Source organism: Hemitrygon akajei, chromosome 31, assembly GCF_048418815.1.
Source record: "Hemitrygon akajei chromosome 31, sHemAka1.3, whole genome shotgun sequence".
In the NCBI taxonomy this organism is placed as follows: Eukaryota; Metazoa; Chordata; class Chondrichthyes; order Myliobatiformes; family Dasyatidae; genus Hemitrygon; species Hemitrygon akajei.
Window position 1 is genome coordinate 10,679,791 of NC_133154.1, and position 14,131 is coordinate 10,693,921.

At 42.9% G+C, this 14,131-nt stretch overlaps 1 protein-coding gene across 2 annotated transcripts in view; it reads right to left on the bottom strand.

Moving 5' to 3' along the window:
* Nucleotides 1-12,473, bottom strand: part of LOC140719445 (GTP-binding protein 1-like) — a 40,568-nt gene extending 28,095 nt beyond the window's left edge. For both annotated transcript variants that reach the window (XM_073034120.1, XM_073034119.1), the window contains exons 1-3: nt 12,078-12,473; nt 6,106-6,217; nt 247-427 (exon numbers count right to left, since the gene is read on the bottom strand). In XM_073034120.1, the coding sequence (XP_072890221.1) occupies nt 247-427; nt 6,106-6,217; nt 12,078-12,209 (425 nt within the window). In that variant the 5' untranslated portion in view covers nt 12,210-12,473. The remainder of the gene's footprint in view (nt 1-246; nt 428-6,105; nt 6,218-12,077) is intronic.
* Between the last annotated feature and the right edge of the window lie 1,658 nt (nt 12,474-14,131).

Consider the following 14,131-nt stretch of genomic DNA (forward strand, 5'->3'; position numbering starts at 1 on the left):
GTGCTCCAGTATTTCAAAAATATGTACGGGGTTGTAGGTTAATTGGACACATGGGCATAATTGCTCAGCACATGATTGTTCAGCCAAAAGGGCCTGTATCTCTCAATAAACATAAATGAAAAGCATTGTTGGTATTTCATGTGCACTCCGCCCCAACAACAGACACAGCTTGACCTGAATATTTTAAGCTTCCCATTGTCTCCATTGTCTTTTTTTTTAAATCAGGTTTTGCCTTCAATTCCTTACCTGACCTCCAAAAAATCATTCTCCCCGACTCGTTTGCGCACCAAGTAGTCAGCTACTTTCCCACCCGCCTCCTGGCGCTCACGTAGAAGGATCAGATCAGAGTAGATCTGCTCAGACAGACTCTTAACGGTTGCCACAGATGCTTCGATGTCATCATCATTCAGTCCGTAGTTCTTGCCATCTGGAAGGAGAACCCAGGGATTAAATGGAGCAGGCCGGGGCTGCTTTACTGCCCTGTACATTGATTTTCCTTCTGTAATTGTATGGTTTTGTTTCCAGAAGGAACTAAAAAAAAATGACCCAGTCACACTTCCAGCCGTATAAAAAAAAATTAAAATTAGGAATGAAGGAAAAATGAAAGTGTAGAGCTTAGTTTACCCACATAGCGATCAGCCATGTGACATTAATTGAAGATGGGTGCTTGTTGCAGTTTTCTGGCCAGAGATTTTAACCCAAGAGCTGAATCAGAAGACATAGAAATTATAAATGTCAAATTCATAGTCACTGGTAACTGACCATTCAGCCCATCACATCAATGCTGACCAGTGGGGACCTATCCATATTAATCTGATCTTCCACCACTTCGCTTATTGTCTTCAATGCCTAGGCTCTTCTTGTATGCAGTCATCAGCAACTCTGCTTCTGGCACGCTCACCAGCAGTGCATTTGAGACACTTGCCACTCTCTTCAGGATCCCCAACTTAAATCTTTCGTTTTATTCACCTCTGACAAAGGGGGAAAGATTCTTGAAGCCTACCCTATCTATACTCTTCAATTTTACGTAGCTCAGTCCCTTCCTCTGCTTCTGGGAAAACAGACTTAGCCTCTCCTTACAACTAAAATGGTGGATGCTGATCAACATCCTGCTGAATCTCTCTGTATTACCACATATTTTCTATAGAGTGGCAATCAGTGCCACATCCAGTAGTTCACCTGAAGCATGAGGAATGTTTGAGCATAACCACCTTGCTCTTATAGTCAATGAAGATCAGCAACTCATATACCTTCTTAACCACATTTTCATCCTCAACTGCCATATTCAAGGATCATTGAACCTGAATTTAATATAATTATAAGACCACAAGACATAGGAGCAGAATTAGACCATTTGGCCCAATAAGTCTGCTCTGCCATTCCATCATGGCTGATTTATTATCCCTCACAGCCCCATTCTCCTCCTGCCTCCTCACTGCAATTTTTGATGCCTTTACTAACTAAGAACCTATCAACTTCTGCTTTAAATATACCCAGTGACTTGGCCTCCAGAGACATCTTTGGCAATGAATTCCACAATACACCACCCTCTGGTTAAAGAACTTGCTCCTCATGCGTGTCCTCAGGAACATCCTTGTTTTGATAGTCTTAGCCTCACTTGTACTCTGAAAATGCATCACCTCACATTTATCAATATTGAACTCCACCTGCCATCTCTCATTCTATTTCACCAAAGCATCAATATCTACAACTTCACTCCACATGGTCAATCACTACACCCATTCTAGTACTTAGAACTTACTGATCATGCCACATAGATTCACATCCAAATCACTCACCTATTTCAATCATTCAATGATGTAGATGATGGAATTGATGGCTTTGTTTCCAAGTTTGCAGATGATACGAAGATTGATGGAGGGGCAGGTGGTGTTGAAGAAACAGGTAAGATGCAGAAGTACTTGGACAGATTAGGAGAATGGGCAAGAAAGAGGCAAATGAAATACAATGTTGGAAAATGCAAGGTCATGTACTTTGGTAGTAAAAATAAATGTGTGGACTATTCTCTAAATGGGGAGAAAATCCAGGAATCTGAGATGCAGAGAGACTTGGGAGACATTGTGCAAAAACACCCTGAAGGTTAACTTGCAGGTTGAGTCAGTGGTGAGGAAGGAGAATGCCATTTTAGCATTCATTTCAAGTGGTCTAGAATACAAGAGCAGGAATGTGATGCTGGGGCTTTATAAGGCACTGGTAAGGCCTCACCTTGAGTACTGTGAACAGCTTTGGGCCCCTCATCTTAGAAGAGATGTGCTGGCATTGGAGAGGGTCCAGGAGAGGTTCACGTGGATGATTCCAGGAATGAAAGAGTTATCATACGAGGAGTGTTTGATGGCTCTGGGTCTGTACTTGTTGGAATTCAGAAGGATGGGAGGGGGGGGGGGGGGAAATCTCATTGAAAACTTTTCAAATGTTGAAAGGCCTAGACAGAGTCGATGTAGAAAGGACGTTTCCCATGGTGAAAGAGTCTAGGACAAGAGGGCACGGCCTCAGGATAGAGGGGTGCCCTCTCAAAACTGATTTGCAGAGAAATTTCTTTAGCCAAAGGGTGGTGAATTTGTGAAATTTGTTGCCACATGCAGCTGTGGAGGCCAGGTCGTTGGGTGTATTTAAGGCAGAGATTGATAGGTTCTTGATTGGACATGGCATCAAAGGTTATGGCGAGGAACTAAAGTTGAGGAGGAGATAGAAAAAAAAGATCAGCCGTGATTGAATGGCAGAGCAGACATGATGGGTCAGATGGCCTAATTCTGCTCCTACGTCTTATGGTCTTATATTACAAACAGCAAAGGTTTGTCCACCGCCCAGGACATGCCCTCTTCTTGTTGCTACCATAGGAGGAGTTACAAACACCTGAAGACACACCATGGTTTTATGAACAGCTACTTCACTTCTGCCAAATTTCTGAAAGGTCCTTGAACACTACCTCACATCTTGTTCTCATTTTGCATGACTTTCTCTTTCTACATTTGTTACTGCAACAAGACAACCTCTTGTCTTGCAGTGTGCTGCTCCTGCAAAACAAATTTCACAATTGTCAGTGATAATTAACCTGATTCCCATTCACTAATCCCTGTGAAACAACTTTAGTCATAGGCATCTATTTACAAAAACAGCTCCAGCACCTACAGCCTACACTCAATCCCCTACAGCCAAGCCAATTTTGGATCTAGACTTGCCCTGAGGCTTTACCTTTTTTCTAAAAAAGTGACCCTTGTGGGATTTTGTCAAAGGACTTATTGACAAAGACACAGACTACATTTACTGCACTGTCCTCATCAATACACTCAAGTCGTCAAAAAAAAATCAATCAAATTGGTCAGATAAAATCTGCCTTTGACAATGCCGTATTAGCACTCTAGCCTCTCAGTTAATGGTAGGGGTCCATGACATTAAAAAAAAAGGTTGGGAACCCTTGCTCTAATTAGTCTGTTTTTTCAAATAATCATTAAACCTGCCTCTTGATAACTTCCCCAATACCGATGTTAGACTCACAGGTCCGTAATTGAAAGGCTTTTTTTCTTTGCTTTTTGATCGGGTGGGTGGGAGGCGGAAACAGGCAAGGAAGCATAGTTAGCATCTCCAGCCAACTGATACTTCACTTGTGGCCAGTGTAGTAGTAAAATCTCAGAAAGAACTACAAATCAAATACAAGATTCTGCAGAAGCTGGAAATCCCAAGCAACAACATTTTGTGTGTGTGGAGGAACTCAGCAGCTCAGGCAGCATCCAAGGAGAAAAATAAACCGTTAACATTTTTGGCTGAGAACCTTCACCTATCTATTTTGACTCCACATACAGATTCTCCATCATCATTGATGAGCCCAACTCTCCCCTGGTTACTTTCTGTCTTCAAAGTGATCTTATAAAACACCTCCAGATTTACCTTAATCCTGTCTGCCAGAGATATTCCTGACATTTTCATAATTGATAGGTTTCTAGGATATCCTCCCTCAATGCTGAGGTAATACACTCAGTGGCACCTTTATTAGGTACAGGAATAGAACCCAGTGTGGTCTTCTGCTGATTTAGCCCATCCACTTCAAGGTTCAACAGGTTGTGCATTCAGAGATACTCTTCTGCACACCACTGCTGTAACACGTGATTATCTGAGTTACTGTCTGTCATACTGAACCAACTTGGTCATTCTCCTCTAACCCATCCCATTACAAGGCCTACAGATTTGATGCTCACTGGATTTTTCTTTCTTTTTGCATCATTCCCTGTAAGTTTTAGAAACTGTTGTGGGTGAAAATCCCAGGACATCAGCAGTTCGAGATACTCAATCCATCCCGATTGCGACCATCAATCATTCCACAGTCAAAGTCACTTAGAGTCCATTTCTTTCCCAGTCTAATGTTTGGTCTGAACAACAACTGAACCTCTTGACCATGTCTGCATTGAGCTGCTGCCACATGATTGGCTGATTAGATGTTTGCAATAAAGAGTGTACTGGTGCACCTAATAAAGAGTCTATTAAATGTACATTTCTTGACCAATGGTGCAATGCCATATTACCCTTTTTGTTGCTTGAAATTTCCTGCTTTGGGATTCTGAAGACCCAGTGATGCCAATGATACTGTAGTCTCAGTTGTTAATTAAAATTTCAAATTAATCAACCTAATTAGACTCTTTGCATTAATATAGATGCAATTTAGCTTTCCATTCCCCTCATGTTCATCTATTCCTTCTGCAATACACACACACATTGCTAGAGGAACTCAGCAGGTCAGGCAGCATCAATGGAGAGGACCAAACAGTTAACTTATTAGGCTGAGATCCTTCATCGGGAATGGAAATGAAGGGGGAGGAAGCAATAAGTGGGGGTGGGGGGAGGGGAAGAAGAAAAAATAAGAAAGTGGGGAAGGAGAAGGTGTAGGAGCTGGCAAGTGATAGGTGAAACCAGGTGAAGGGCAAGGGGGGTAGGCTATTCCTTCTGCAATGCCTAGTGAACTTACTATCTATTATGCAGAGTAGTGCTCAGCCAACACTTTACAGAGCCAGCAATCAACAACGAGGGTTGAATTCCTGCCACTGTCTGTGAGAGTTTGTACATTCTCCATGTGACTTCCCTCCAGGTACTCCTGGTTTTTCTCCTACATTCCAAAGATAATAGGATCAGATTAAAGTGCTGTGTGTGCACACTATATTGGCATAGGAAGTGCAGCAACACTTGCTGGCTGCCCCCAGCACAATCTTCTGACACAAAGAGGTGCATTTCATTGTGCTTCGATGTACGTGTGACAATAAAGATAATCTTTATCTCTTTTACCTCCGATCTGAGCATCTGCTCTCATCCCCTTTCCTCTTCCAAATTGGTTGCAGCCTTCTACAAAACAGCGAGTAAACTTCCCCACTTGGATGTTGGTCTGATATTAATTTAAGTGCAAACCATCCCTCCTTTATAGGGCCCCAGAAATGTCCAAGTGCCCCTATTCCTCAGAGCCACCCCTCAGCCACACATTCATCTCATCTAACTTTCCATTATTCTATCTATTTCCTCCAAAAGAGGACAAACCTGTTTTAGTTTGGAGGTTTGCCTGCCTTAATGACCCAGACAGCTATGGCTTTGGCTCTTCATAAGGTCACCCATGGTTGTCCGGGTTCAGCTCAGGGTTAACAACCCTGACTAGTAAAACAAACCTGACAGAAACCTCAATAAAGAATCCTTCTACATCTGTGTGTGATAGTATTCCTGAGTCTCCACTTGGGTCTTGCATGACTGACAGTAGAGAAAACTGAGCTACCAACACAATGAAGAAACCGCTGAACACCACCAGAAATGGAGGACCTTCATTGCTGCCCTAAATGCCGGCAATGTATCGGGCAGTAGGTGGGCAGGTACTCTACTGACTGGATCAGAAAACAGAATGATAACTAAAGGAAATGGTCTGCATGCACAATGATTATCACCACTGCCCAGAAAAGACAAGCGTGCTGTCCAATACTGGAAAGGTAAGGATATCACTATCTGACAGCACCAGTGATGTTCTATCTGCCATCTGAGGGTTAGAAGGGAATTGAATGAATACATTGAAACTGAAGGCATAAAATGCACGGTAGTATCAGAATAGGAAAACTTTACCCGAGCCTTGGCCGATCACATAGATGGTTTCCCCACACCCCTCATCCATCCGCTCTCTCAGCTGCTTCAACAAACAGTCATACTGCTCCGAACTTGGGCTCACCAACACAAACTAGACAAGAAGAAGAAAACAAAAGAAAGTGACTGCAAAATTACACAAATCAATTAGAAACATAGAAAACCTACAGCACAATACAGGCCCTTCGGCCCACAATGCTGTGCCAAACATGTACTTTAGAAATTACCTAGGGTTACCCATAGCCCTCTATTTTTCTAAGCTCCATGTACCTATCCAGGAGTCTCTTAAAAGACCCTACTGTATCTGCCTCCAATTGATTAAAGCAAATCAAAAGTGAAACCGTTTTACTAGATTTAAATTTACAGAGCTTCAGTTTCAACCACACTTAGCTTTGAACAGAACGTAGAATAGTACAGCACAGTACTGGCCCTTCATCCCACGATGTTGTGCCAACCCTTTAACCATTTCCTCCCCCATAGCCCTCCATTTTTCTTTCATCTATGTGCTTACCCAAGAGACACTTAATTGTCCCAAGTAGTGTTAATGGGCTTTCTTTTGCGTGTCCACTTACAAGGAGCACTTGATAGTTACTTAAGAGGCACACTTTGATGTCACATGGAATGTTCAAGAAAACTAAATCTGAATTCAGAAATGTGAACCCACTAACAGAGAAAAGAATGTCAAATCTGCAAATGCTGGAAATCAGAGGCAGAAGTGGAAAGCCCTAGAATTTCCCCATGGGGATGAATAAAGTATCTATCTATCTATCTAAATACACAAGTCAGTTGGCATTTCAAATAAAGGATTAAATCCAAATTGTTAAACTGGTATTTCTTTTTATTGAAGAGATTAGAGCACATAGATCTGGGATTCCTGTTTAATCAATAGTGGGATATCAGGTTTGTGCACACAATGACTGCACAAAACATTTTGCTCTCTGTGAAACACTATAACAACAAAGCACACTATTTAAATGCCAAGATTTTTCCTGGAGTTTCTGTTAAACTAGTTTCAATTTCACTTTCCACCTCAGAGCATACTTTATAAAATATTAGTCACAATTTATCTTGTTTTTATTTCAACACTCTGCGTTCGGCCTATTATAGTTATTGTACCTGTTTGACTCATTCTCCTGTAATTGGCAGTTAGCATGTATGTTTTTAGGTTTCAGTCCACTTCTACCTTCCACATACAATTACACAGATATATTATTTTTATTTGAACTTTGCAGTTAATCCAACTCATTCTAAAGTTACCTTTAGAGACATTTGGCAAGGCTTCACTGAATTACTGCACATAATTTGGGTCTCTTTTAAAGTATACACTGAAGCAGGGGTTCCCAACTTTTTTTATGTCATAGATCCCTACGATTAACTGCGGGGTCCGTGGACTGCAAGTTAGGAACCCCTGCACTAAAGAAAGAACACACTTGTTTTGGATACAGTGCAGAAAATTAATGGGTCTTCTCATGCGTAACAACCAAGTTGACCAAGCCTATACTCAAGTTTTTAAAAAAATTATGATCTTATTGAAACAAGTGTCTGAAGATTTTATAGCAGGAATGATGGAATTGATTGTATTGTTGTTCTGAAAACAGTCTATTCCAAACAGTCTGTTTCCACAAGGATACAAGGACAGCCATCCTGAAAAACCAGAGATCTATTGTCTCTGCAAAATATTGCAGGTCAAGTGAAGCAACATCAATGTCCTCACCCATGCCAACATCCCCAACACCAAGGTTTTAATATACACTTGGCTGGGTTTAGTGAGTGGGCTCCTTTGGTTGTATAACAAAAATAAATAATAAAGTCTTAAAAATATATCAGAGTCTGACAGAAGCATGTTCTCCTAAATTCCATCATAGCAAGACAATTACTGGGAATTACAATGAGGGTAGAAATTAAAACTCCAGGAATGTTCATACATCAAACCTTGGAAAATCAACACGTACAAACAAGATGGAGGAACTCAGCAGGTCGGGCAGCATCTGTTGAAACGAGCAGTCAACATTTTGGGCCGAGACCCTTCGTCAGGACTCAGAAAATCAACATGTCCATTAACTTGTATGTCTACAGCCACTCAAAATGGACACTGCCCACTCCCCCTCAGTCAAATGGACCCCCACCTTCCCAGTAGCAGAAACGGCCTAGTTACCACAATGGCCTCAGTTTCCTTGGACCAGGAGTGGAAACAGGCTACCCTGGAGACAAAGGGATGGTCAAGGGAAATTCCCTGAAGCAAGGTAGTGAAAACTTTGAACGTCAGAAACAGGCATAAGCCATCTGGTCTGTTGAGCCTTCTCCACCATTCCATCGCTGATCTGGCCCTGGAATCAGCTCTACCTATCTGCCTTTTCCCCATAAGTGTTAATTCCCTTGCTATACAAAAAAAAATCTAATTGTCTCTCAAATATAATGATGCTTCCATGGGCAGAGAATTCCACGGATTCAATACTATGTGGGAAAAGAGCAGTGATTAGTAGAGAGAACAGAAAACATTTTATTGCCCTTATCCTCAATCTCACCCTCACCCCCACCAATTATCTTTTTAGTTGCTAACCTCTATTGGTCCAGCAGAGCACTTAACTTGCGATTCTAAATCCATATCCTTCCTCACCCCTGACCTTACCCATCATGTTCCTCTAACATCAGCATTTACATCATGTCTGAATGTATTATTCCAACATTTCCAACTTTGCCAAGGCCCCAGGTTCTATATTTCCTTCCCTTAAAACTTCTCTATATCACTCCTCCACAAAGACATCCGCCAAGACCCAAGATTTTGGCCACTTGTCATCTCATGTGGTGAACCATTAACAAGACAATCATTCTGTAAAGTCGTTTCAAATGTTTTAACAGTGCTAAAAATTTACCGTACAAATACTTTGGCGTCAAGGTTACCTCCAATTTTTTTTTTATATACCTATATATCTGTGCAAACCATTGTTTGGAGCAAGAAATTGTTTTTCACGACCTTTAAACTTTTCTTTGTAATATGCATACTATGAACACTTAGAACGAAAATTGAAAGATCACATACGCTTGATTTTATTTATTAATTGAAAGGTATAATTAAATGCAGTATAAAAAATCTTTCACGTTTTGTAACTTTTTCCTCGCCTGTCGTTACTCCAGCTTCTCGGCCGCAAAGAAAACCTTCTGTTATTGCACGGCCATGCACCAGTGCAGCTTAGAGGAAACAGTGTTTGGAGTTATCTGGAAATACTGAGAAGTTGTAGTTTTAATTACACCAACTCCAAGTTTGGTTGCAAACTGGGATGCTCTGCTTCATTTAAAAATGCATCGAATAGGACTTGTGGTATATAATGCAAGCACTGTGTCAATTAGATGTGTGAAATGGAGCAAGGGTGAAACCTTTCCCTCACTGACCCAGTAGCAGGTGATGATATCACACTGGATTCAGCTTGGGTCCACTATAAACCAATGCACACAGCAGCAGCATAACCGCTTGGAGTGATACGTACAAACAAGCTGGATGAACTCAGCAGGTCAGGCAGCATCCATTGAAATGAGCAGTCAACGTTTCAGGCCGAGATCCTTCTTCAGGACTAATTGGTCTTGGCCTGAAACGTTGACTGCTCGCTTCAACGGATGCTGCCCGACCTGCTGAGTTCATCCAGCTTGTTTGTACGTGTTGATTTGACCCCAGCATCTGCAATGTACTTTGTGTTTAACCCTTGGAGTGAGCTGCAAATGAAGTCAGTGTGGAATTTTGCAACAGGAGTCCATTCAGCCACAGACTCAAGGATAGCCCAGTGGCATTGTCAGTAGTTTCTGTCTCACAGCTCCAGTCATCCAGGTTCGATCTCCGTCTCTGCTGCAGTATGCATCGAGTAGCACATTCTCTTAGTGACTGTGGGTTTCCCCAAGGTACATCACTTTTCCTCTCACATCCCAAGATGCACGGGTTGTAAGGTTAATTAGCCACTCTGAAGTTCAAAGTTAGTTTATTATCAAAGTACATATATGTCACCATATACAACCCTGAGATTCATTTTCTTACAGGCATACTATTATATTTCTACTATTAAAACATATTAGAATTGATGAAAGACTGCACCAAGGCAAACACCAGTGTGCAAAATACAAAACTGTGCAAATAGAAAAAAAGTAAAATAGCAATAAATATTGAGAACATGAAAATGAGTTAATTGTTGTGTTTACTGTGTGTTGTGGGATCAGTTCAGAGATGGGACTGAGGAAATAGATCTAAGTACAGGAAATCATGAAAATGAACAGTAACATTTATTGAGACAGCGTAGAACAAGCCCTTTGAGCCACTCCACCCAGCAACCCTCAACCGAACCATAGTCTAATCACAGGACAATTTACAATGACCAATTAACCTACCAACCGGCATGTCTTTAGACTGTGGGAGGAAACCTACGCAATTAGGATGAGAACATACAAAACTCCTTACAGACAGCAATGGGAATTGAACCTGGGTTGCTGACAGTGTAAAGCGGTGTGCTAACCACTATGCTACTGTGCCGTCCCTGGCTGGAGTTGACAGGAATGTGGAAAGAACAGGGTATGGGTTCAACTTGAGAACTGGTAGAGGCAGTAGCCTTTCCAACACTCCAAGAAAATATGGAAGGGTTTACCACTGATATGTAATGCAACCCTAGACACCACCCCCCCCCCCCCCGTCACTCAGTACTGTTATTTAATCAAAAACTCAGAACTTTCCTCGTGTTTGAACTTTTGCACATTAGTTGTTTGTCGGTCTGCATATCATTTTTCCACTGGTCGATCACATTTATTTGTTCTACTGTAAATGCCTACAAGAAAATGCATCTCAGGACTATATATGGTGACATACAGGTACCTTGTCAATAAATTTAAACTAAAATGAATTGACCAGTCAGTGCACTCGAGCAGCACTATGGCAGTGTGGTTAGCACAAAGCTTTACAGCACCAGCAACCCGGGTTCAACTCCCACCGCCGCCTGTAAGAGTTGGTACGTTCTTAGTGACCCAGTGACCACGTGGGTTTCCTCCCACAGTCCGAAGACTGTGAAGACTGTTAGGTGAATTGGCCATTGTAAACTGTCCTGTGATGAGGCTACAATTAAATTGGGGATTGCTGGACGGCATGGCTCAAAGTATCAGAACAGCTTACTCTGTGCTGTATGTATGTCAAATTTTGCTTGTAGAAATATTTCTTAATTTTACCACTGAAAAACCTTTTCAAGATTTATCCAAAACTATCATTTGAAATAATTTATCCCCATCTAATCTCAGTACCCCTTACCAGCTTGAAAATTCGCCCATTAACAGGAATTCTGGAGAATAAACCCTAGTTCATTTAACTACAGAGAATGACACCATCCAAATTGGATTGTAGTAAATCGATACTCCCATGCTCAAATTTCCTATTAATTACAACCTTTAGGGACTAACTTGCTACACCGGGAACTCCAAACGGTTTTTCAGAATCACGTAACAAACAAGAATACAGGAGGAAGTCAGCATCTGTGAAGGGAATTACCTACTGACCATTTCCCTCCACAGACGCTGCTGCAGCATCTTGCGATCGGGTTTGTCTCTGAAACCATGCAGAGCAACAACTAACAAACCCAAGGACACAAGTACAAAGGGAGAGGTGGGGGAGATAGGCTGTGGTCCAGGTACATAAATGATCAACAAGTATACTAGCTCTTGTATTTGAAGGGGAGTGTTACAGCGGATGCTGACACCGGCCGAACATGCATAGTGGTTTGAATCAGTAGACCGGGGAGGCTTTTATTGAGGAGACCCCTCGGCATCCGATTTCGCTCACTGTGAGTGAGGCCTGCAACGTTGCACACTTGGCGGTGATGATATTGGTTTGCCCAGCCTCCCTGTCAGAAAATCTACACCCCTCCCCCTATATTATATATATATATATACACATATACACACACACACACTCTCTCTCCCCCCGCCTTTACCTTGGACGCCAGGTCGGGCTCCAGCTCACCGTTGACATCCTGGTCCAGCTCGCCATCCTGCTCAGGGGCAAAGATACTCGGCAGCTCCCCGGCGCCGGGCCCGGCCTCGGCCGCCACAGCCGGCGCCGCCATTGATGCGGGGGCCCACTCGGGAGGAGGCGGGGCTAAAAAAAAAGCTCTTTAAGGCTTTCTTAAAGTGAATAAAAGTCAGCCGGTACAAAAGCCTGGCGCCTTCAGCCAGCTGTTTCGAGGCACCCCCTCCCCTCTCCGGCGGACTCCTCAGACAATCGTTTCAAGTCTCTCCCCACCAGGCCGAGCCTGTCGCCGTTTCAAGGCTCCCCTCACCGAGGCGCTGCGAGCGGCTGTTTCAAGGCACCCCAGGCACTGTTTGCAAACACCGACCCTGGCGCGTAGCTACTTCCGGCCTTGTGGCAGCGTCCCGCCGCTTCGTCAGCTTCAATCGGGCTGTTCTCCAGGCCTCAAACTCATATTTACTTCTCATCATTCCAGTGGGCAGGATTGTAACGAAATGATCATGGCGTACAAACTTTATAGAGGCACAGGTAAAAGGGCGGGGCATTTAGTTACCAATGGCTGTTCAAGGTCGGGAGATGGGCACAAAATTGACATGTCTGTCATTCAATAGGCGACGGAATTACCACGCCAATCAAGATATTATCCAATCAGTGTTTGAGACATGGTACATGTTTGCTGTCGATCACTTTTCTGTTACTGATGCAACATTCCCGCAATAAAAGGGAACACAACAAAACACAATAAACAATACAATTGCATGACCTTCTTCTGGGGATTTTTACTTTCTGATGAAATACTGCTCATATTCATAGCAACAGATAGTAAATAGTGCAGCTTGTATAACCTGTAAGTGCAGTATTATCTAAAATACTGAGATCCAGTTTCGGCTTTTAGGAAAATCTTAAACATGGAAAACGAGGCAGAGAATTTTTAAGGAGTTCCAGACTCAAGAATTGGAATGGTCTGTCTGGGATATCAGAGGGACCAGAATTGGGAGAATTTTGTTATTATTAGTGTACTTGTACCGAAGTAATGAAAAAAAAACTTGTGCAAACACACATATTCGTTTACATTGGCGCAGTGAGGTAGCACAAGTTAAAATGATAACAGGTGTACCATGAGGTACCTGTATTACGGTACAGAGAAAGTGCAGTGCAGGTTGCAAAGTCCTAGATTACTGGTCACCAACCTGTCGATCACAATCGACTGGTCGATCTTTGAGATTTTACTGCCCCAAAAAAATGAAAAATAAATACACAGATGCTGTTGAGAAATTGTTTCCGGGTTGCAGGGTTTTAGTTCCATTCTTTCTGCCCAGTGCAGATGGGTGTAGCTCCCCCGCCACGCACTTCAGTGGTCCCCAACCACCGGGCCGCGAGGAAACGATATGAGTCAGCTCCACCTTTCCTCATTCCCTGTCACACCCACTGTTGAACTTGAACGCATCAGTCGCCTGAACGCAGTGATACCCTTGCGCCAGGGATCAGTGGTTGGTCTCAGGTAACTGACTGGCGGGAAGTGTTGTTGCCACCGGCCTGGAGCGCAGACAGATGAGCGCCGCCTCTGAACCTGTTTAACGCACCGAGTGCGAGTGAGGCAAGGAACAGGAGGATTATAAAGATTAATACGTGGCTGAGAGGATGGTGCAGGAGGGAGGGCTTCAGGTTTGTAGATAATTGGGCCTTGTTCCAGGGAAGGTGGGATCTGTTCCGAAGGGACGGTTTACACCTGAACTGGAGCGGTACTAACATTCTTGCAGGGGAGTTTGCTAGAGCTTCTTGTGGGGGGGGGGGGGGTTTAAACTAAATTTGCAGGGGGCGGGGATCCAGAATGTGAGAGAGGATAGCGAGAGGAAGAATAAAGGACAGGTGGGGACTACACAGTTCCGGAATATTAAGTGTGTAGTAGAGGAAGGTGGGGCGGAACAAGTGATAAGGAGGACTCGTGTACAGAGGGATGGTCTGACGGAACATGGAGTTAAATGTGTTGAAAGAATAAGTAAATGTAGGAAGGACAAC